Raw genomic sequence first — 21,451 nt, 5'->3', positions numbered from 1 at the left:
AAATCCATTCACCATACCTCACCTCCCCTTCGTACATCTTGGATCTCGCCCAGAGATATTCCCCAACCTGCTCTCTCCTCCAACACTCCACCATGACCTACACAGCTTTTTCATAGCTCTAACACTCTCCCTTGGACATACTCCAACCCCCATGTGTCCCTCTCCCCCACTCCTAGGATTGCAAACCTATTTCGCAGGGTCCTCCAAGAATTCTTGTGTGTTCTTCTTGGCTACCATAATGGTTCAGTGACTTGTCTGCTATATTTATCCCTACATTGCAATCTGCGCACCATTGTTATAGCACTATTTTGTGTATGGTTGTTTAATGCTGTAATGTCCCTGTGTGCTTTTGTTCAATGGTGTACTGTCTCATTTGTCTTGTGTACAGCACTGCGTAATAGGTTAGCGCCATGACTTAAAGTGAACCTAAAGTCAGACAGAAAAAATGAGTTTAACTCACCCGGGGCTTCCCTCAGCCCCCTGAAGCTGATCGGTGCCCACGCTGACTCCATCAGATGTCCCTGGACCGGCCGGCGGCGACTTCCGGTTTCGCCATCACCGGCCGACAGGCTGGGAACGCGAGTGATTCTTCGCGTTCCCAGCCAGAATAGCGCCCCCTATGCTGCTATTGCAGCCTCCCTATGCTGCAATAGCAGCATATGGGGCGCTATTCTCGCTGGGAACGCGAAGAATCACTCGCGTTCCCAGCCTGTCGGCCGGTGACGGTGAAACCGGAAGTCGCCGCCGGCCGGTCCAGGGACATCTGATGGAGTCAGCATGGGCACCGATCAGCTTCAGGGGGCTGAGGGAAGCCCCGGGTGAGTTAAACTCGTTTTTTCTGTCTGACTTTAGGTTCACTTTAAGGTATTTCAGGTCAGCGAGGCATATTGCGTTTCAGTACATAAAGGGGGGGGGGGGGGGGCAGACAGACTAGATAGGAGAGAAGTTCACACTCCACTCTCCACACTGCCACTGGTCTCCAAGCAGCCTCTCTTGATGCGTGCATGATAAAAAACTTCCCTGCACGATCACCTGCTATTTGAAGCCATGTGGACCCTCATTTTTATACTTATATTGATAGTTTCAATGAGCGCCTGTGAGGCATCCAAACATTTACGGCTAAGGGGTGCCCAAATTTCCCACCTCCCTCGTGACATCCATGGCACTCTCCTTCTTGACATAGTGGATAAAAAAAAAAAAAAAAAATGTTACCAAAACTATATGGCCAATGTGGTAACTGTGTAAATTCCCCTTCTAGTCTCAAGATATGGGTTAAGAAGAATGTGATTAGATTTTAACCTAACACCTCCCCTACAGTTTATATGCAGAGAGGAACAGTCACACAAAGCATGCTAAGGATGTATTCTCTGCAGGATCATTTTGCATCTCAATAACAGGAAGGAGACTACTTCACAAGAAGCTCAGTGAATGTATAGTGGCAATCTGAATGAAGATTGTTACATTTTCTCCCAACAAATATATTTTCTTCTAACTTAAGTTTTGTAACTTTAGTAAAAGTTCCCCTGTAAGAGGATTACATTTCACAAACCACTGGGTAAAATACAGAAACAACATTTTCAAGCTACTCCACTCTGTGCAGATCAAACATTTCATATTTCTGAATACATTGCTTACTTACCGGTTCTCTCTCGAGAGCTTCAGTAAGTATGGCTTTTGCCCTTTGTGGATCGTTTTGGAACTTTAGAAGAAATCGTGAAAGCTTGATAGCGTAAAAAGATGCCAGTTTACTGCCTTTGCTGATCTGCAATGCTTCATTTAGCAGCTTCTCTGCCTCCTGCATATTTCCACTTCGCCGTTCCAAACCAACACGCTTGAGACGCACAATGGCTAAACCAGGCACAACCCTCTCCAGATTGCTAAGTATGGTACGTGCAGACTCCACGCATCCTAAAAACATGGCAACATAAAAAAATGTAAAAGGTATACACCGTGGAAGGACAGAATATATTGCTATTGGTCAGTTTTTACACCCTTAAAAAAAAAAAAAAGAGCGCTAACATCTTGTATAAGCAATGGTAATGGTCAAAAACATGTAAATAATTCTAAGTTGATACAGGATTATGCAAATTGTGTATGCATATTTATGCAGCTTGGAAAGACCAATCGAATTCCACTAAGGTTAAAATAGATTAGTCCATTTATAAACAACATAAATTTGCATAATCCCACATGAACTTGGAATTATTTGTACGTCATCCACCATCCCTGATAGGAAACTTGCACAGTACTGTTGCCTTAATTTACATCCACTTTAATAAACTTTTATGTCTAAAAATATTCTTATTTAGCCTTGATGCTTAACCCCCTCCATACCAGCAGTCTCTGGGCCATTAAAGCAGTAACTGGATTTAAAAAATAAATAAAATAAAGAGTTTCACTTATCTGAGGCTTCTGGCAGCCCCCTGCAGCCGACCTGTTCCCACGCAGCCACTTACCGATGCTCTGGCCCCACACCGTGGCTTACTTTCACTTTGCGTAGTCCATGTGATTGGCTCACAGTGATCACAGGGTCAGGAGCCAATAAAATTGTTTCCTGACCAGCTCAGGGAGCTCTGCCATCATACCGACAGCAGGGCGAGTGGGATGTAGCAGCAAGAGAGCGGCGCAATTGATGGGAACAGTGGAAGCGCGCGGCAAGCAACGCCCTGGCAGAGATAACCTGTGCAAAACGGGGCGTGGATTTCAATCAGCACGGTCCCGAAGCAGTTAAAGCAGATCTGAACTGATGTCATAAATGAAACAAAAACAATATGCAACATACACTTAGCCCTTTCTGCCAGCTCTGAAAAATGGCTCTTTCAGGACGCCTACTTATGGGTACTGGACGAAAAGGCAGCTTTTGGCAACATTAGATCATGTGCACCTTGAAACACTTGTTTTACTCTAGTCTCAACAAAATGATTTAGGATTATGCAAGCATCAACAATGAACTAATGTATGCAAGTTACTACTCTCAACAAATCATGCTGGCTGCATTAGCAGTTCTTGCAGTGTTCAGGTCAGAAAATACTAATAAAAAAATAAAATAAAATAAAAAAAGTCAGTGTTCTGACTGACATGAAAATGTGAATTTTATTTTGAAGAGGAACTGTAACAACTCATAGCAGAACATAAATAAAAAATATTCAGGGTATCCTTTTTAGGTTAATTATCCTCCTTTCAGCATCAGAAATGCTTCCTATAGCTACATAGTACTGTATATTGGTATGTACAGTAACCCCGTCCTCACAGTGACGTTTAGCCTATGTTAAATTGTTATGCAGTCTTCTGCCCCAGAGCACTCTGGGAATTCAACTTACTTACTGTGTAGTACTGTGTAGTACTTACTGCACACAGAGGAAAAAAATTACATCCCAAAGCAATTCAACATGTAGGCAATGTTGGCAATGAACACATTAAATCATAAATAAATGAATGAATATTGTAAACAAATAAAAAAATACAAATTTATTTATTAATTTATATCAGTATAGTTCCACTGACAGACAAACAAAACCGGTAGTAATCGATACAAAGGGCAGCAGGAGGGATAGGGTACCAAAATGTATTTTATTCTGTAAGGATTTAAGGCCTGGTGCGATTGCTAAGTGAATTTTCCAGGAAAAAAAATAAATCCCATCAGGAGCCAGTGCTGATGTATGTACAGGGGTTGGACAAAATAATGAAAACACCTTGAAAAAAAAACAAAATATATTTGAATATGGTATAGGTCCACCTTTTGTGGAAATTACAGCCTCAATTCTCCAAGGTATTGATTCATACAAATTGTGAATAGTTTCCTAAGGAATTTGAGCCCATTCTTTAGTTAAAACCCCCTCCAGTTATTTTAGAGACGATGGCGGCGGAAATCGGCTTCTTACTTGAATCTCTAAAAACGACCATAAATGCTCAATAATGTTGAGGTCTGGGGATTGTGGTGGCCAGATGAGATACTCAACTTCATTAGAATATTCCTCGTGCCATTCTTTAACAATTCTAGCTGTATGGATTGGGGCAGTATCTTGAAAGATGGCATTCCCCTCCGGAAACAGTTCTTGAACCATAGGATGAACTTGGTCACCCAAAATTCCTAAATAGTCTTGGCTGCTAATTCTTCCATGAAGGGAAATCATTGGCCCAGTGGATTTCCAAGAAAGAGCACCCCAGATCATCACAGATCCCCGTCATGTTTTACGGTTGGGAGAAGGCAGTCTGGATGAAATGCTTCTTTCGGCTATCTCCAAACGTACACTCGGCCGGAGGTCGGAAATAAGGTAAACGATGATTTGTCAGAGAAAATCACATTTTCCACTGCTCGAGTGACCAATTCTGGTGGTTTCTACACCACTCTAAACGCTTTGAAACATTTGTCTTTGAGAGCAGAGGTTTTCGAATTGCAGTTCTTCTGTGGAATCCAGATTTGTGCAGCTCCCGACGAACAGTTTTTGTGGAAACTGGGTTCTGTAGGTGTTCATTCAGTTCTGCAGTGATTTTTAGAGTCGTGGTCTTGCGAGCTTTTCTAACAATTCAATTTAGAGTCCGACGGTCTCTCTCAGACAACTTCGACTTTCGGCCACAACTGTGCTTTGCTGAGGACGTTTTTCCTTCTCTGACTGAGGCAGTCATTACTTTGGAGACAGTACCTCTTGAAATGCCAAGCATTCGGGCAGTTTCTGATACAGTAGCGCCTGCCAAACGAGAACCAACAATTTGGCCTCTTTAAAAGTCTGAGAGATCTGCCTTTTTTATAAATTATAACCAACTTTTGTTTAAATATCTGTAAAAAAACAATTTTAATTAAACATATCAACAAAAATTTAACATGTGTCAAGTTTTGATTGCTTAAAACGTGTTCAAAAATTATGATGCCAAAATGTTAGGTGTTTACATTATTTTGTCCAACCCCTGTAATGTACGAGGGTCCTCTGGAATGTAAGCAGTTTTTATTAACCCTCCTGGCGGTTTGCTAAAAAATAACCAGGGGGCAGCAAATCTTTTTTTTTTAATTTTTTTTTTTTTTCATGTAGCGAGACAAAGTCTCGCTACATGATAGCCGCTGCTCAGCGGCATCCCCCCAGCCACTCCGATCGCCTCCGGCGATCAGGAGATCCCGTTCAAATAATCTCCTGGAGGGCTTCCCCCGTCGCCATGGCGACGGGGCGGGATGACGTCACCGACGTCATGACGTCAAAGGGGATTCCTATCCACCCCATAGAGCTGCCTGGCACTGATTGGCCAGGCAGCGCACGGGGTCTGGGGGGGCTGCGGCGCGACGGATAGCAGCGGATCGGCGGGTAGCGGCAGCGATCGGGCACTGCACGCAGCTAGCAAAGTGCTAGCTGCGTGCAGCAAAAAAAAAATTATGCAAATCGGCCCAGCGGGGCCTGAGCGGTGCCTTCCGGCGGCATAGCCCGAGCTCAGCTCGGGCTTACCGCCAGGAAGGTTAAACAAATAAGGAAACATTACATTTATTTTATTTTAAAGGGACACTGAGCAGTGCCAAAAAAGGAAATCTGGACTACCGTGACATAATCACGGTAGTCGCCGTACGCACCCTGCACGATTAAGTCTCTAGATAACCGCACATGTGCAGGACGCTTACGGCGATTGGCGTGACGATACGCACGCGCGACTTCAGCCGAAGTTGCTGGATTACCGAGTCACCAGTGGGACCACGGAAGGGAGCAAGTGGATGCCGGAGGACCTTGCGGGCTATGGGAGGCTGGAGGAAGCCCCAGGTAAGTCCAGATTTACTTTTTTTGGCTCTGCTCAGGGTCCCTTTAAATACACTCTCTCTTCATTTCTATCTGCGCCCGCACAAGAAATAAAGCATGCGTGAAAGATCGCTTGCTTTCTCTGTGCTTGTGCGAATAGGAACTTGTGCCCGCACAGTTTCCATTCACCCACCGCCACTGGGGGGCACTATCAGCAGATTTACTGTCCGATCGATTTTACAATCATTTTTCTGATCGATTTCCATTCACTTCTATGAGAAATCGATCATAAAAACGATAAAAAAAATTGGACCTGTCTGAAATCATCTATCTGCCCAAAAATCTCATGGTGTATTCCCAGCATTACCTATGAGTTGGAGGAAAAGAGATTAACCTGGCAGATACAAGTGAAATTACACAGAAATAATACCTTGCGTAGGAGATAAAAGCAAATGGCTGTCACTTTCTGGAAAACCCTCGTAAAATAGACATACGTGGTTCTTAGCAATCAGCAAAACTGTTCTAACATATGCTCTGCTTTATATGCAATTTTGTGTTTAAGTGAACCTGTGGGGAAAGTATCTGCATTATCCAGGGGCTTCCCTACTGCAAACTTAGTTTTTATTTGCCTCACAGAAACCTGTTAAGCAAAAACTTTGGCACCCTAAAGCGGAAAGTGTTTCACTCACCTGGGGTTTCTGCAAACCCCCAGCAAGTGTCCTGTCCCACGCCGGTCCTCCGTTCTCCCGCTGGCAGCTACTTTCGGTTGCGCCGCCGGCTACTGCGCCTGCGTGGCTCCGGCCACGCGTATCCTTCGCATTCCAGTTCGCATTAGTGATATTGCAGACAGGAACGCGTAAAAAGGATACACTTGGCAGGGCTGCGCAGACCTCGACTTAAAAGTCGAGTTACGAAACAGAGGCAGCGGAAGAACGGAGGATCGTGGAGGACCGGCGCGGGACAGGACGGCTGCTGGGGGCTTGCAGAAGACCCAGGTAAGTGAAACAGTTTGTTTTAAAACGAACTTCAGTTTCGCTTTGTTAGGTGGGTGGGGCTAGGGTAAGATTTCTCAGCCCAAAGATTAGCTCAAGAGGTCAGTCCGTCAAAGCAAAACAGCAGGCTACAACTGTCACTCTTTACAATGCAGCATTTGCCAGCTAGCAGGACCAGTACCAATTCTTGTATGAAAAAAATAAATAATCATAATTAAACTTGTTTATAAACTGCCACAGCATTTCTGTAATATATCACTGTAGCTACACCTGGGGTTGTTTTCAGTGTGGTGCCTGGAACTTTTGGTTTAAGTTTAGATACACAAAGCATAACCTATACACAGTAAACAGCACACAATAACACAAATCTAGCTTTGAAGTAAATCATGCAAAACTTAGTGTAATAAAGAACTAGCAAGAGTAGCTTACCATGCTTCTCTTCAAACGCTGCCCACTGAAGATGTATACTATATTTTAAGGGCAGACAGATAAGACAAGCTCTTTCAAATACGGTTCGGGCAGCTTCCACTGAATGTCGCTCCATATACTGTGCATACTATACAATATAAAGAAACATCTCATTAAATTATTTAGAGCAATAAATACCCAATAATCACTTTACAATTTCCAGAAGTATGGCAAAGGGAAAATGGGGACATCAGGGAGGTTTAATGTTCTCATGCAAACATTTACTGTATAATGAACACTTTTGTTAGCCCCATGTAGATAATATTGGGAAAGAGGGTTTAAACAAAAAAAAAAAAAAAAAAAAAAAGCCATCACTGATCAAACAATACAATACTTATAAATTTGGAATATTGCCTAGAAATGCATGAAAAACAGACTAACATATGGAAAGGTGATAATTTCCCCACAAAACAATATGAATATTGGATGGGTTGACTACATTTATCTTCTAGCAAGCCATAAGAGCCTGAAAATTGGTGTGGGCTTTAAGATTTCAAAGTTTAAAAAGCTTGGATATCAAATGCAAAATACATAAACTGTACTGTACCATTAAAGGATACCTTAGCCTAAAAAAGAAATCCAAACAGATTTCCCTGTCGCCCTCCTCTTTTGTGCACTGGCCCTCTGAAGCTACTTTGTGGCGCCCACGGCACGCGCACTACGTCACAACTACTAGTGTGATAGGTACAACAAAGAGTGCGGAGTCGGCACTGCTGCAAACTGTGCTTTAATCCACAGGTGGTAGTTCATCACATTGCGTGCAATACAAATAAGGTAAACATACCGTGCGGTGGGGGTGTAAGCTGGTGGTGGGTGCTGGGTACAGGAATAGCCTTACGGCTGTTTCGCGCTATCTGGGCGCTTCTACGGAGGCTATGTGTTGGAGGCAGACTGGCCGGGTAGAAATACCCTCTACTACGGCATCCGGCGGACTTCCGCCTTCTGAGGCCGCCCCTAACCTTCCCACTCAGCCAATCATGCAATGGAGCGCATCTGCGCTTCATGGTCGGCTCAAGAGGGGAAGGGGTAAGCTAAACTACTCGTGCCGAGGTAGACCATACTATATTAGATGGCTACTGAAGCTATTGCTTCACACGGCAGCTAGATATGGTTTGGCGCCATCTAGTGGCAGAAGGCTAAACTGTAATACAAATGTGAAAAATAGTGTGACACACTGGTGAAGTAAAAGTTGTTGGTATCAAAATTACAAAAATGTGAAACCGATATAGTTGTCTATATAAAAATATTAGTGCAAAACATATCTCATTGTTATTTAAGTGTCACTAGAAAAGTGACAGAGTTAAAAAAAGTGAATAAGTGCCATGACCAAGTACCGTATATACTCGCATATAAGCCGACCCGCATATAAGCCGACCCCCCAACTTTTACCTAAAAAAATAGGGAAAAATGATTGACCCCCATATAAGCCGGGGGTAGGAAATGCTGGATTGGTGCAGGCCGCGTGATCCCCCCAGTGTGTCCTAGTATAGCTAGTATAGTGCCCAGTATGGGTAGGTAGTGCCCCAGTATAGTTAGTAAAGTGCCCAGTATAGCTAGTATAGTGCCCAGTATAGCTAGTGTAGTGCCCCAGTATAGCTAGTGTAGTGCCCCAGTATAGCTAGTATAGTGCCCCAGTATTGGTAGGTAGTGCCCCAGTATTGGTAGGTAGTGCCCCAGTAGAGCTAGTAAAGTGCACAGTATAGCCAGTACTGTGCCCAGTATAGCCAGTATAGTGCCCAGTATAGCCAGTAAAGTGTCCAGTATAGTGCCCAGTATAGTGCCCAGTATAGCCAGTATAGTGCCCAGTATAGCCAGTAAAGTGCCCAGTATAGCTAGTAAACTGCCCAGTATAGCCAGTAAAGTGTCCAGTATAGTGCCCAGTATAGCTAGTATAGTGCCCAGTATAGCAAGTATAGTGCCCAGTTTAGCCAGTAAAGTGCCCAGTTTAGCCAGTAAAGTGCCCAGTATAGCCAGTATAGTGCCCAGTATAGTGCCCAGTATAGCCAGTATAATTGCCCAGTATAGCTAGTAAACTGCCCAGTATAGCCAGTAAAGTGTCCAGTATAGCAAGTATAGTGCCCCAGCTTAGCCAGTATAGTGCCCAGTTTAGCCAGTATAGTGCCCAGTATAGTGATCCCCCGTCCGTCCGCCCGCAGCTCCCTCCGCGGCCGCCGCTATTACCTCTTCAGCCGATGGCCGCTTCCTCTACTCCGGGTGCCCCTCTCGCTCTGCTCGCCGTGTATCACAGCAGCGCGCCCGGCGCTGCTGCTGTGACGAGGCAGGAGAGAGCGGTTCCATACACATCGCCGTTACCAGGGGAACCGCTCTCTCCTGCCTCGTCACAGCAGCAGCGCCGGGCGCGCTGCTGTGATACACGGCGAGCAGAGCGAGAGGGGCACCCAGAGTAGAGGAAGCGGCCGCCGGCTGAAGAGGTAATAGCAGCGGCCGCGGAGGGAGGGAGCGAGCGGGCGGGGGGCGCCGCGGACCACCACCACCACACTAGAGACTCGCATACAAGCCGACCCCTAACTTTTGACCCCCTTTTTGGGGGTCAAAAATTCGGCTTGTATGCGAGTATATACGGTAGTTTAAAAATGCTCATCTAATGAGTCAATAAAAAAGGGGAGGGAAAGTGGTAAGGGGAAGCTGTCAATATCCTACCTGGGGTATCCTAACCACCATATTGGGATAAATACAATTAATACAAGAACATAATAAAATCGATAAAGATCTGGGGGGACTCAACCAGTTCTCGCCTAACACATTGAAAATGATCAGAGCATTAACATTTTAAGGGTCTAAGACCCAGCATAATCATTTAGACCTAGTGGGCCCATGGCATCGGTCCTTATAATCAGCAGTATTTCCTCCCTTTTGTGTTTTTTCTCCCGATCACCTCCTCTTCTTAACCTCCTTAGCGGTAACCCCGTGTGTGACACGGGGTAAGCCGCCGGAGGGTGCCGCTCAGGCCCTGCTGGGCCGATTTGCTTAATTTTTTTTTTGCTGGACGCAGCTAGCACTTTGCTAGCTGCGCCAGCACCCCGATCGCCGCCGCCGCGCGCCCGATCGCCGCTATCCGGTGCGGCGCGCGGCCCCCCCCCCCCAGACCCCGAGCGCTGCCTGGCCAATCAGTGCCAGGCAGCGCCGAGGGGTGGATCGGGTCTCCCAATGACGTCCCGACGTCGCTGACGTCGGTGACGTCATCCCGCCCCGTCGCCATGGCGACGGGGGAAGCCCTCCAGGAAATCCCGTTCTTTGAACGGGATTTCCTGATCGCCTATCGCCGGAGGCGATCGGCGGGGCTGGGGGGATGCCGCTGAGCAGCGGCTATCATGTAGCGAGCCCTCGGCTCGCTACATGATAAAAAAAAAAAAAAAATTAAAAAAAACTGTTGCGCTTCCCCCTGGCGGTATTTTTCATACCGCCAAGGGGGTTAATGGAGGGATATGGACGATACCTGCAAACGTCAGTACAGAAGGATCACCATTATGTGTTGCGCTTATATGCTCTATTAACCTTGGTGAGCCATGGCCTGATTTAATTGAATTGAAATGCTCTCTGAATCGTCTGTTAATCGATCTTGTGGTTTCCCCCACATAGAAGCGACCACAGGGACACCATAAGGCGTACACGACGTATTCTCTCTAGCATGTGAAAAACGCACTGACTTTGCATCGCAAAGATCCTAACTGGAAGTTATTTCCAACTTTCATTTGATTGCACGATACGCAGTGCCCACATTTATGGTTCCCGTGGGGTTTAAGTTGTTCCAACCAATTGCTTCTATGTGGGGTTCTGAATTCGCTCCTGCTAACCAATGATCCTATCGTAGGGGCTATCCTAAAAGAGAACAGAGGTCCTTCAGCTACCAAGGGCTTCAGGATGGGGTCCCTTAAAAGAATATCCCAATTTTTGATCATGGTCATCTTGATTTGATCTGTCATTGCTGTAAAGTCGAAAGACATTGGCACTCTTTTTGATACTGCAGAGGTTCTTCTCTTTGTGTTTTCCAATAAAGATTTCCTTTCCTGTGAACTTGCTTTTCTGAAGGCCTGTTGTATTACCTCAACTTTGTAGCCTCTTGCTAGAAGTCTCTTGCCCAGGTCCTCCGACTGCCGACGAAAATCGTCGTCGAGTGCGTTATTGCGGCGTAATCGGAGGAACTGGGCATATGGGAGTGTGCGGGTCACGTGTTCTGGGTGGAAACTAGTATCATGAAGAAGGGCATTGGATGCAGTTGCTTTACGGAATCCCATTGGTATCAGTTTTCCCTCCTTAAAGGGACTCCGAGCTCACCCAAAAAAAGAAAGTTGTACTCACCAGGGGCTTTCTCCAGCCCAGTGCTGGTCGGGAGGTCCCACGCCGGCGTCCTGGCTCCTCTCCTTCTCCCCGCTCCGGAATAGCTGACAGGCCGCAGACCGGGCGACACTCGGCAGTGTCGCCCGGTCTTTCGGCAGGGAAAGTACTTTCACGCCGGCCGCCGTGATGACGCGAGGCGGCCGGCGTGTGACGTCAGCCGCGTCATACGCGGAAGGAGCAGCCCGACACTCTGCCGAGTGTCGCCCGGGCTGCGGCCTGTCAGCCATTCCGGAGCGGGGAGAAGGAGTGGAGCCAGGACGCCGGCGTGGGACCTCCCGACCAGCACTGGGCTGGAGAAAGCCCCTGGTGAGTACAACTTTCTTTTTTTGTATGAGCTCGGAGTCCCTTCAATGACGAGCTCTAAATCCAAGAAGGCCACCCTATCTTGTGCTATGTTAGCTGTAAAAGCCATATTTGCCTCATTTGCATTAATGTAATGCATACATTTGTCAAAGGTAGCACAAGTCCCAGACCAAAACACCAGCACGTCATCCACATATCTGGACCACGCCCCAAGCTGACTTCTGAAGGGATTGCGGGGAGAATGTATGTATTCCTCCTCCCACCACGCGAGGAACAAATTTGCATAGGTACAGGAGACAGCTGTCCCCATGGTGGTTCCCGAGATCTGCCAATACCACTGCCCATCAAAAACAAAAGAATTATGTGTGAGCACAAACTCAAGACATTCACAAATGAAGTCCTTGAAATTGTCATCCTTGTCTGTGCGATCCAGGAATCTCCTGATTGCTACAAGACCCAAATTGTGTGGAATTCTACTGTATAGACTTTCCACGTCTATAGTTTCTAAGAGGTCTCCTTTATGCCATGAATATTCCTCCACTCCCCTTAGGACATCTGCAGTGTCTACTAAATGGGAGGGAACATGGCAAAGTAGTGGCCTCAGGACGTGGTCCAGATATCTGGACAACCTCTAAATAATCGACCCCATCCCAGATACGATGGGGCGACCCGGGGGGTTGGTCTGGGACTTGTGCACCTTAGGTATATGATACCAAATGGGTTTGATGGGATAACTCGGTAGCAGATCATTGGCTAATTTGGGTGTATTTACGCCCTGTTCGGTCCCTCTACGTAATAAAGATCTCAGTAGGTTCTGATAACGGATTGTAGGATCTCCAGGGAGGCGTTGATAAATTGTGGTGTCTTGTAGCTGTCTTAATGCTTCATTCCGGTAATGGTCTACTGATAACACCACAATTGCTCCTCCCTTGTCTGCTCGACGTATTTGCAAATCTGTACGATTTTGCAACCATTTGAGGGCCCGTTTTTCTTTAATGGAAAGATTATTATCTGCCTTAGGGTATATTTGTGCCTTAACATCTCTTTCTACAACCTTTTGGAAAATATCTAAACTACAACCTGACTGAACATGGAAAGGGGCTGTAGATTTACAGGGTTTAAAACATGCTTCTGTTCTTTGTTCCTCTTCATTTGCCTGCAATTCCAATTCCCTCAGAATGTCAAGATTTTGCTGGTCCTGAATGGTCCATTCGATTCCAGGGCTGAAGCCCAAGGTACTAACTTTCGCATCTCCCCAGCACATAGTTCATGGCTGATTGGTTGGATGATCTTTTTTCAAGAAATGTAATTTTATATTGAGGCGTCTGATGTTCTTATATAAATCAACTCTGAAGTTGGCAAAGTCGAAATCAGTGGCAAGACTGTAATTGAGGCCTTTTTGTAGAAGTTATTTTACCCCATCAGGAAGTAGCACATTTGATAAATTAAGGACCTCCAGAGGTTCACATTGGATTGCTGTGGAAAGATCTAATTCCTTCTTCGCTTCGGGTTTTTGGGATACTTCCTGTCCTCCCACTGCAAGTGCCGTCCTTTTCTTTTTTTGCCTTGGATTTCCCTCTCCCCCTCCTTGTGCTCCGCCTAAAGGGCGCAGTTCCCCTTACCACTTTCCCTCCCCTTTTTTATTGACTCATTAGATGAACATTTTTAAACTACTTGGTCATGGCACTTATTGTCACGTTTTTTAACTCTGTCACTTTTCTAGTGACACTTAAATAACAATGAGATATGTTTTGCACTAATATTTTTATATAGACAACTATATCGGTTTCACATTTTTGTAATTTTGATACCAACAACTTTTACTTCACCAGTGTGTCACACTATTTTTAACATTTGTATTACAGTTTAGCCTTCTGCCACTAGACGGCGCCAAACCATATCTAGCTGCTGTGTGAAGCAATAGCTTCAGTAGCCATCTAATATAGTATGGTCTACCTCGGCACGAGTAGTTTAGCTTACCCCTTCCTCTCTTGAGCCGACCATGAAGCGCAGATGCGCCCCATTGCATGATTGGCTGAGTGGGAAGGTTAGGGGCGGCCTTAGAAGGCGGAAGTCCGCCGGATGCCGTAGTAGAGGGTATTTCTACCCGGCCAGTCTGCCTCCAACACATAGCCTCCGTAGAAGCGCCCAGATAACGCGAAACGGCCGTAAGGCTATTCCTGTACCCAGCACCCACCACCAGCTTACAGCCTACAGCCCCCACCGCACGGTATGTTTACCTTATTTGTATTGCACGCAATGTGATGAACTACCACCTGTGGATTAAAGCACAGTTTGCAGCAGTGCCGACTCCGCACTCTTTGTTGTACCTACCTGACTTCTGTTCATTTCCAGTTAGAGCACGCTGACTGTGTCACAAGTGGGATGCGCTGTGGCCCTGTTGGTCCTCCATTTTAGATGCTGATCCAGCTATAGTGCCTTCCCCCTCCTCCCCCCCTTCTTCTGTACCTTTATTACAACTACTAGTGCGCATGCACAGAGCACTACCGGCCGCACATTAAGGGATGCGCGTCGCCGGGCAGCGCCTACACAGTCTTCACAGACCCACCTGACCAGGAAGTAGCTTAGGAGGCTCAGTGCACAAAAATAGAGGGCGACGGAGTACAGGGGGAGTGGTGGGCATGAGGAAAGCCCACCACACATGCCTGCTCACCTCGTTTTTGATTGCTTTTATGGGGTAAGGTATACTTTAAGTAGAAAATATATTTGAATTTACAGGTAGTCCCCAGTTAAACGATATAGGGACTGTATATTTGTTCTTAACCTGAATACGTTCCTAAGTCAGAACGCTGTGCCATCTCTGTCCCCCTTGCCTCCTATGTGCCCCCCTTTGCCTGTTTGTCTCTCCCATGTGCCTCCATTTGTCCCCCCCCCCCCCTTAGTGCCTCTGTTTGCCCCTCCTCTGTGCCTTTGCTTGCCCCCCATGTGCCTCTTTTTGCCCCCTCCCCCTTAGTGCCTCTTGTTTGCCCTCCCATGTGCCTCCATTTGTACCCCCTCTGGCACAAGCAGCAGAGCTGGACTCACCTTCTAGCCCAAGTCCATCACTGTCCATCTAGCCATTCCATCTCTTGCAGCCTCTAGTGCACAGCATCGCTTCTTGTACGTCATGTGACATACAGGAACATGTATGTCACATGACATACAGGAAGCGAAGCAATGCCGTGCACAAGAGCGGAGGTGGAGAGGAGAGGCGGAGAGAGGAGGATGGACATCGCTGGACTCGGTTTGGAGGGGAGTCCAACACTGCTGCGGGTGCCATGCACCGGCACTCGGGGGAAGCTTGAAGCACGTCATCACGGTGGGATCGGGCCTTTCGTATCAGCGGGTCGTTCGTAAGTCAGGGACTACCTTTACTCTTTTTAAAATTTACTTTCAATTTCAAATGTAGAAACGTAAAACAAGGAACTATAATGTGGTGAGCGGAGTGGAGAGGTAAATCACCTGTCCAGGCTCCAGTGATGCAACTTTCCTCCTACAGCATCCCCATCTCCATGGCTCCAGTGGGGTGTCTAATCACATGCTCCATTGGCACAATTTTTACATGTTAGGGGGTGATCAAAGAGACACTGAAGACAAGGACGTTGGAGAAGGTAGGACAATGAGGTAATACTACTTACACTGGAGACAAGGACGTTGGAGAAGGTAGGACAATCAGGTAATACTACTTTGGGGGGGGGGGGGGGTGTTATGATCTTAATATGGCTCTGAGAGGCAGCATGTCAAATAGTCTCTGTAGTGACAAATCGTAGAATGCAGTAAAATATTTAGAATACCCACTTTTACAGCAATTTTCTTGGTGTCAGCATCAGAAAACTTCCTATATCTATATATTGCTATGTAGTCCTGCCCTCCCAGTTATGCTCAGCCTAGTCTGTTTAGCTATGTGGAGTTCTCCTTAAAGAACATTCTGGGAGACCTGGCATCTTTTTCACTGACTTTGGAATTCTCAGAAACAAACATTCTGCATCGCTGCACCTGAAATAACTAAAGATGTCACCACCAGTGATAAATTTCGGTGGGGAGGGGGGGTTTACTCATTACTTTATTTTTACTATAGTTCCTCCTTAAATGTTACACAGAGCACTGCCTAAAGGACAACTGTAGCAAGAGGACTAGGGAGGCTGCCATATTTATTTCCTTTTAATAACAGTTGCCTGGTGTATGCAGTTCAGGTGTTTCATTTTGACATTATTGTCAGATCTGACAAGGGGGGACAGGGTGCGGATGGGCTCACCCAGCAGTGGCAGCGTCTGAGGGGCTTGACTGCGCCCGCCTCAGCCCCCCTCACCGGTGTGTTTGCTTCCAGGCCATGCAATTGGCAACACAGGAAAGTAAATTCGCAAAGGTAGGGTATCTATCCTTTGGGGGGGGCAGCATGGGTGTTCCCCCCGGGCTCCGGCCATGTCCGGGGGGTGGGTTGGGTGGTGTGCTGGCCATGTTTTCCCACTTCCCCCTCCCTGAGGGGCAGTTGCGGCGCTCCCGGGCAGTGGATGCCTTGTGGGGGTGTCTGCACTGCCCTTCATTTCTTGGGGGTACAAGGAGGCCTACACACGGCACCCCTGTTGAGATGCAAAAGATTGCATGGGCCAACTCCTGTAGGAAGAGTAGGTGGACAGGTTAGATCCTGCATATTCTGGTAGGCGAATGCAATTTGCAAATGCTTTGCCATTTTAATTAGTCAGATGACTTGAGGCAGCCAGTATTTAACCTCCTTAGCGTTAATCCCAGACGGAAAGCCGCAGAACAGGGTGGTAATCCAGTGCCTGAGTGAGTTTCATGCAGGAGCTCTCTGAGGTAGGTTTTCCTCTTGTTTTTAGGGTCTAAAAGCTTGTGAAAAAAATTGTATGGCTTTTAGACCTTAAATCTGTAAATAATCATAACGCCAGGGAGGTTAAGTCAGGAGTTGATTGGTCAGAGCACACATCCCTTTTTCTCTTGTGCAGTACAAGAGTAGCTGCATGCTTGTTTCTGTTATTCAGACACTACTGCAGCTCAATAGATAAGGAGGACAGTCAGGCAACTGATATTGTTTAAAAGAAAATAAATATGGCAGCTTCCATATTCTTCTCAAGGCAGTTGTCCTTTAAATGTTACACAAATCACTGGACATACTCCAGTGTAAACCGAGATTTTAATTTTTTTTTTGCTCCCTCGCCCCCCCAAAACCCCCCTGAATTTTCCTTGGGTCCAGCTCAGCTGATCAGAGTGGATAATGAGGGGAGGGGGACACCCCAACTTCTTTCCTCCTCCTCCAAGGGCCCCCCTCCTGTGATCCGCTAAAAGTGTAGTGGCAGTGGAGATGCTGCAAGAACATTCTCACCTGATCCAATGCTGGACAGCACTACACCAGGTCTCCAAACCAATTTCTCCTCCAGTGGCCGTAATGTGCTCTCTACCTTCTGGTTCTTATGCATGTATGCAACATACATGAGAACCAGGAAGTAGAGAGCAGGTTGGGGAAGCCACTAGATCACCAGGGAAATTGGGCCTCTAGACACCAGGGAATGCTATATGAAGGAGGGGGGCACTACAGCACCAGGGGAGCTATATGGGAAGGGAGGGAGGCCACTAGACCAGCAGGGAAGCTATATGGGGATGGGAGGGGGCAATAGACAACCTTGGAAGCGGGCCACTTGATACCAGGGAACGCTATATGGGGGAGGAAGACAGGCTACTCAGACCACCAGAGAAGTGATATGGGGTTGTTAAAAGTAGCGGCCTGGGTTTCTACCCTATGTTTATACTCAAGTCAAACATTTTTTTGAGGTGAAAAATAAGTACTCTTTGTACTTCACCTACTGTAGAAAAAAAAAGTGCTTAACAAGCATAATTCCTCATATGTATAAGCAAGGCATTCTAATAAAGTGTAAAATTGTGCAAAAAAAATGCCAATTTGAGGTACGCCTAATGCTAGGTACACACAATGAATTTTCCTGCCAGATCAATGGGTAATCTGACTGGCAGATGCATTGTATGTACATGTGCAAATTGCTCCAGATCGATAAGTGAATTTATTTTCAGGACATTACTTCACAAAATGGATCCTGTAATCAACCAGGAACAGATCGGACAAGTTGGTGCGACCCGTCGATCTGACAGGAAGTTGCACCGTGTGTACCTAACATTACTAGGAAATCTCGCAAATAATTAACCCCTGCAAAAATAATCAGACTACACATATAACTGGGTGTTTCACTAATACATGCATAATCGATAGGGAGTCCTAACCCTTTTTAAGAAAAAACATCCCCAAAGTCTCCTGATTTTTGCATGAAGAGAATCTGCAAGCTATACCAGTCTTTAAAATGGAAAAACCTTAATGATGGTAAACACAATTCACATCGGTCTTCCAAATAACCACTTCGCTACGGGTCAAATACAGTTTTGTATATATCACAGCTCAAATTATTGCCACCAGCTGGCTTTCAAACTCTGAATTCCCTCCAATGGGCATTTCTATTGCACAATTTTGCACTTTATTGAAACCTCATGCTTATACGTATATGAGTAATTATGCGAATTACAGTATTAGCTTTGTATATAGTCATTTTCATCATACTTCCAAACTAGTAATGAGACTTACCGATAGCCAAAATTCCTCATATAGGGTACAAGTCATAACACAGCGCTCATACAGAGTCACTATGCGATCATGCTGTTTATGAGAAATTTCAAATGCCAGATACTTTCTCCAGTTTTGCAGCTGCTTGATATTTAATGGTGCAGCAAAGAAATAACGCCGTTTGATCTGAATAAAAGTAAATGTACCCAGTGTTATTAAAAGGCAACACTAAAAAGGATGTTACAGAGAGAGAGAAAAAAGACTCACCCTCTCTTCAAAAGCACAACGTTGCTTCACCTGAGCTTCATTTAAGAGGTACAGCTGCTCTCGGAGTTTGAGCATCTGTTCTCGGAACTGTGCTAAATCACTTTCCTGAAGAAAAGAAAACATACAAATTTTACACTCGAAAAACTATAATTGCTATTTTACCTGCTCATAGGTAAAACTGCACAGTCGAGGATCTATTGTGAATGTGTATATAGTAATTAAAACGAAGAATGTAGGGAAAGGCTCCTTCTACACAACACTGCAAGAAACACATTGTCATTTACATTTCAGAAACTATGGGTTCCTGGTATGACTATAATGATGGGCATACACGGTAAGTTTATGCGGCGGTATCGAGCCAGCGGCTTGATGCCGGCGCGTCACCGCTCGTCCGCGCGGAACGATTCCCGCTGGTCCCCGCGGGCATGCCTTATCAGCCTCTCGATACCCCGCTATTGTCCGCCCGCGGGGATCGAGCGGGGAATCTATCCGGCGGGTCATTGGACCTGTCAGATATTATCAATCGAGCCATCAGCGGCTCCATTGATAAGGAAACAAACTAACCGTGTATGCCCAGCATTAAACATACTTCTGATTGCTCATCTGAATTAAAGGTAAACTGCAGAATGTTTAAGTGGATTAGGCACTGACTAGCACCATTTGCATTTTACACTCTCAGAATATTTTAATGTAAAACACCGTATACACTGAGCTATAAGTCGAGAAATTTAGAACTGACACACAGTATAAAAAAGTGTAGGGATCACCTTGTAGCAAGCCAGTCCTAAATGTTTCTACTTATAGCCTGGATGGGGGGGGGGGGGGGGGGGGAAGCAGTCAATAGACTTGTTTCCCCCCCACCCAAAGGGCCGCCTCTTCTATCCTCCCCCACCCCCTGTGTAAGTAAAATTCAGAGCGAGCGCCGCAGCAGAAGATACCATGGTCACTCACCATCTAACGTCAGACGCGCATCCTGCGCAAGCACAGACCATACTGGGCCTGCGCAGTACGCTCCTGGTGACATCAGCGGGAGCGAGGACACGACAACGCAGGCGCAGTGGTTTTCAGACTATAAAGTCTGAAATTCCAGAGGTGAACCAGAGGCGGGACCGGAGCATCGGTGGCTGGCTGCGCGGGCACAGAACATCTGCGGGGGACCATTAGAAGCCCCGGGTAAGTTCAACTCATTTTCCCCCGACCCCCCTACAGTATCCCTTTAAAATAAGTTTGATATGACCTTTTACTTACATTTTAGTACTTCAAACTTTTATTGCAAAGTGCTGAAAAGTTATTTTTTATATAAGTTAAAAAATTATGTCCTTTAGAGAAAACTCAGCAGAAAAGCTAATAGGATAGGACTCCATGCCTCCTGACTACCCGTCCATACATTTCTGCTAAGGAGGAATGGTTTCATCGAGAATGAAACAAAGCAGTACATACTGTATTTAACAAGCTTTCTAAAGAGATAAGAATTTTTTTTAAATAATTTAATTGCAATAACTAACTTTATTCAGTGCATCATGGAGCTGTTCTTGACATCTTCACAATGCTGATGAATTCAATAAGCTACCTCATGAAAAATGAGGGCGTCACTTCATTATGGTTTACTCAGAATTATGCTACACACATGCAACTCAACAAAACATGGTAAGAAATACACACTGTTAGTGAATCTGTATTGTCCTCCGAGTCTTCAGCAGCAATCTGATCATCATCACTTGCTAACTGTATTTTTGAGCGGATCCACTCCTGTTCCTCCGTGCTTAGAAGTTGAATTGGGGAATGTGCACAAGCAAATATCTTATATCTGTATGGGTAAAAAAAAAAAAAATCACAGCAACAAGTTCCCTTAGTGTGATTTAAAAAAAGACATCCATCAAGTCTAGCCAGTAGAAAAATAAGTAAGTAAAAATCAGGTGAATTTCTCCACCCTTACATGTCCCAGTTACTACTGGAATATGTAGCCCAACTCCACTACTGGGATATGTAGCCCAACTCCACTACTGGGATATGCAGCCCAACCCCACTACTGGGATATGCAGCCCAACCCCACTACTGGGATATGCAGCCCAACTCCACTACTGGAATATGTAGCCCAACCCCACTACTGGGATATGCAGCCCAACCCCACTACTGGGATATGCAGCCCAACCCCACTACTGGGATATGCAGCCCAACCCCACTACTGGGATATGCAGCCCAACCCCACTACTGGGATATGCAGCCCAACCCCACTACTGGGATATGCAGCCCAACTCCACTCCTGGGATATGCAGCCCAACTCCACTCCTGGGATATGCAGCCCAACTCCACTCCTGGGATATGCAGCCCAACTCCACTCCTGGGATATGCAGCCCAACCCCACTACTGGGATATGCAGCCCAACTCCACTACTGGAATATGTAGCCCAACCCCACTACTGGGATATGCAGCCCAACTCCACTCCTGGGATATGCAGCCCAACTCCACTACTGGGATATGCAGCCCAACTCCACTCCTGGGATATGCAGCCCAACCCCACTACTGGGATATGCAGCCCAACTCCACTACTGGAATATGTAGCCCAACCCCACTACTGGGATATGCAGCCCAACCCCACTACTGGGATATGCAGCCCAACTCCACTACTGGGATATGCAGCCCAACCCCACTACTGGGATATGTAGCGGAAAGCCACCACTAGTGTTTTTGATAGCGGTCTGCAATTCCTAGTGGGCCCAAGCTTAAGGGCCTGTGTGTATTGACTTCTGTTTAATTTAGTATGA

General features: G+C 46.1%; 1 protein-coding gene across 1 annotated transcript in view; it reads right to left on the bottom strand.

Moving 5' to 3' along the window:
- The window catches only part of LOC137539190 (pre-mRNA-processing factor 39-like), a 114,746-nt gene that overhangs the window by 28,359 nt on the left and 64,936 nt on the right, over nt 1–21,451 (bottom strand). The window contains exons 6-10 of the mRNA XM_068261707.1: nt 20,349–20,493; nt 18,687–18,791; nt 18,441–18,605; nt 7,136–7,262; nt 1,640–1,908 (exon numbers count right to left, since the gene is read on the bottom strand). Coding sequence (XP_068117808.1) covers nt 1,640–1,908; nt 7,136–7,262; nt 18,441–18,605; nt 18,687–18,791; nt 20,349–20,493 — 811 coding nt within the window. The remainder of the gene's footprint in view (nt 1–1,639; nt 1,909–7,135; nt 7,263–18,440; nt 18,606–18,686; nt 18,792–20,348; nt 20,494–21,451) is intronic.

Source organism: Hyperolius riggenbachi, chromosome 11, assembly GCF_040937935.1.
Source record: "Hyperolius riggenbachi isolate aHypRig1 chromosome 11, aHypRig1.pri, whole genome shotgun sequence".
Classification (NCBI taxonomy): Eukaryota; Metazoa; Chordata; class Amphibia; order Anura; family Hyperoliidae; genus Hyperolius; species Hyperolius riggenbachi.
The sequence above is the reverse complement of the archived record's forward strand: the minus strand, read 5'-3'. Positions and strand labels throughout refer to the sequence as shown.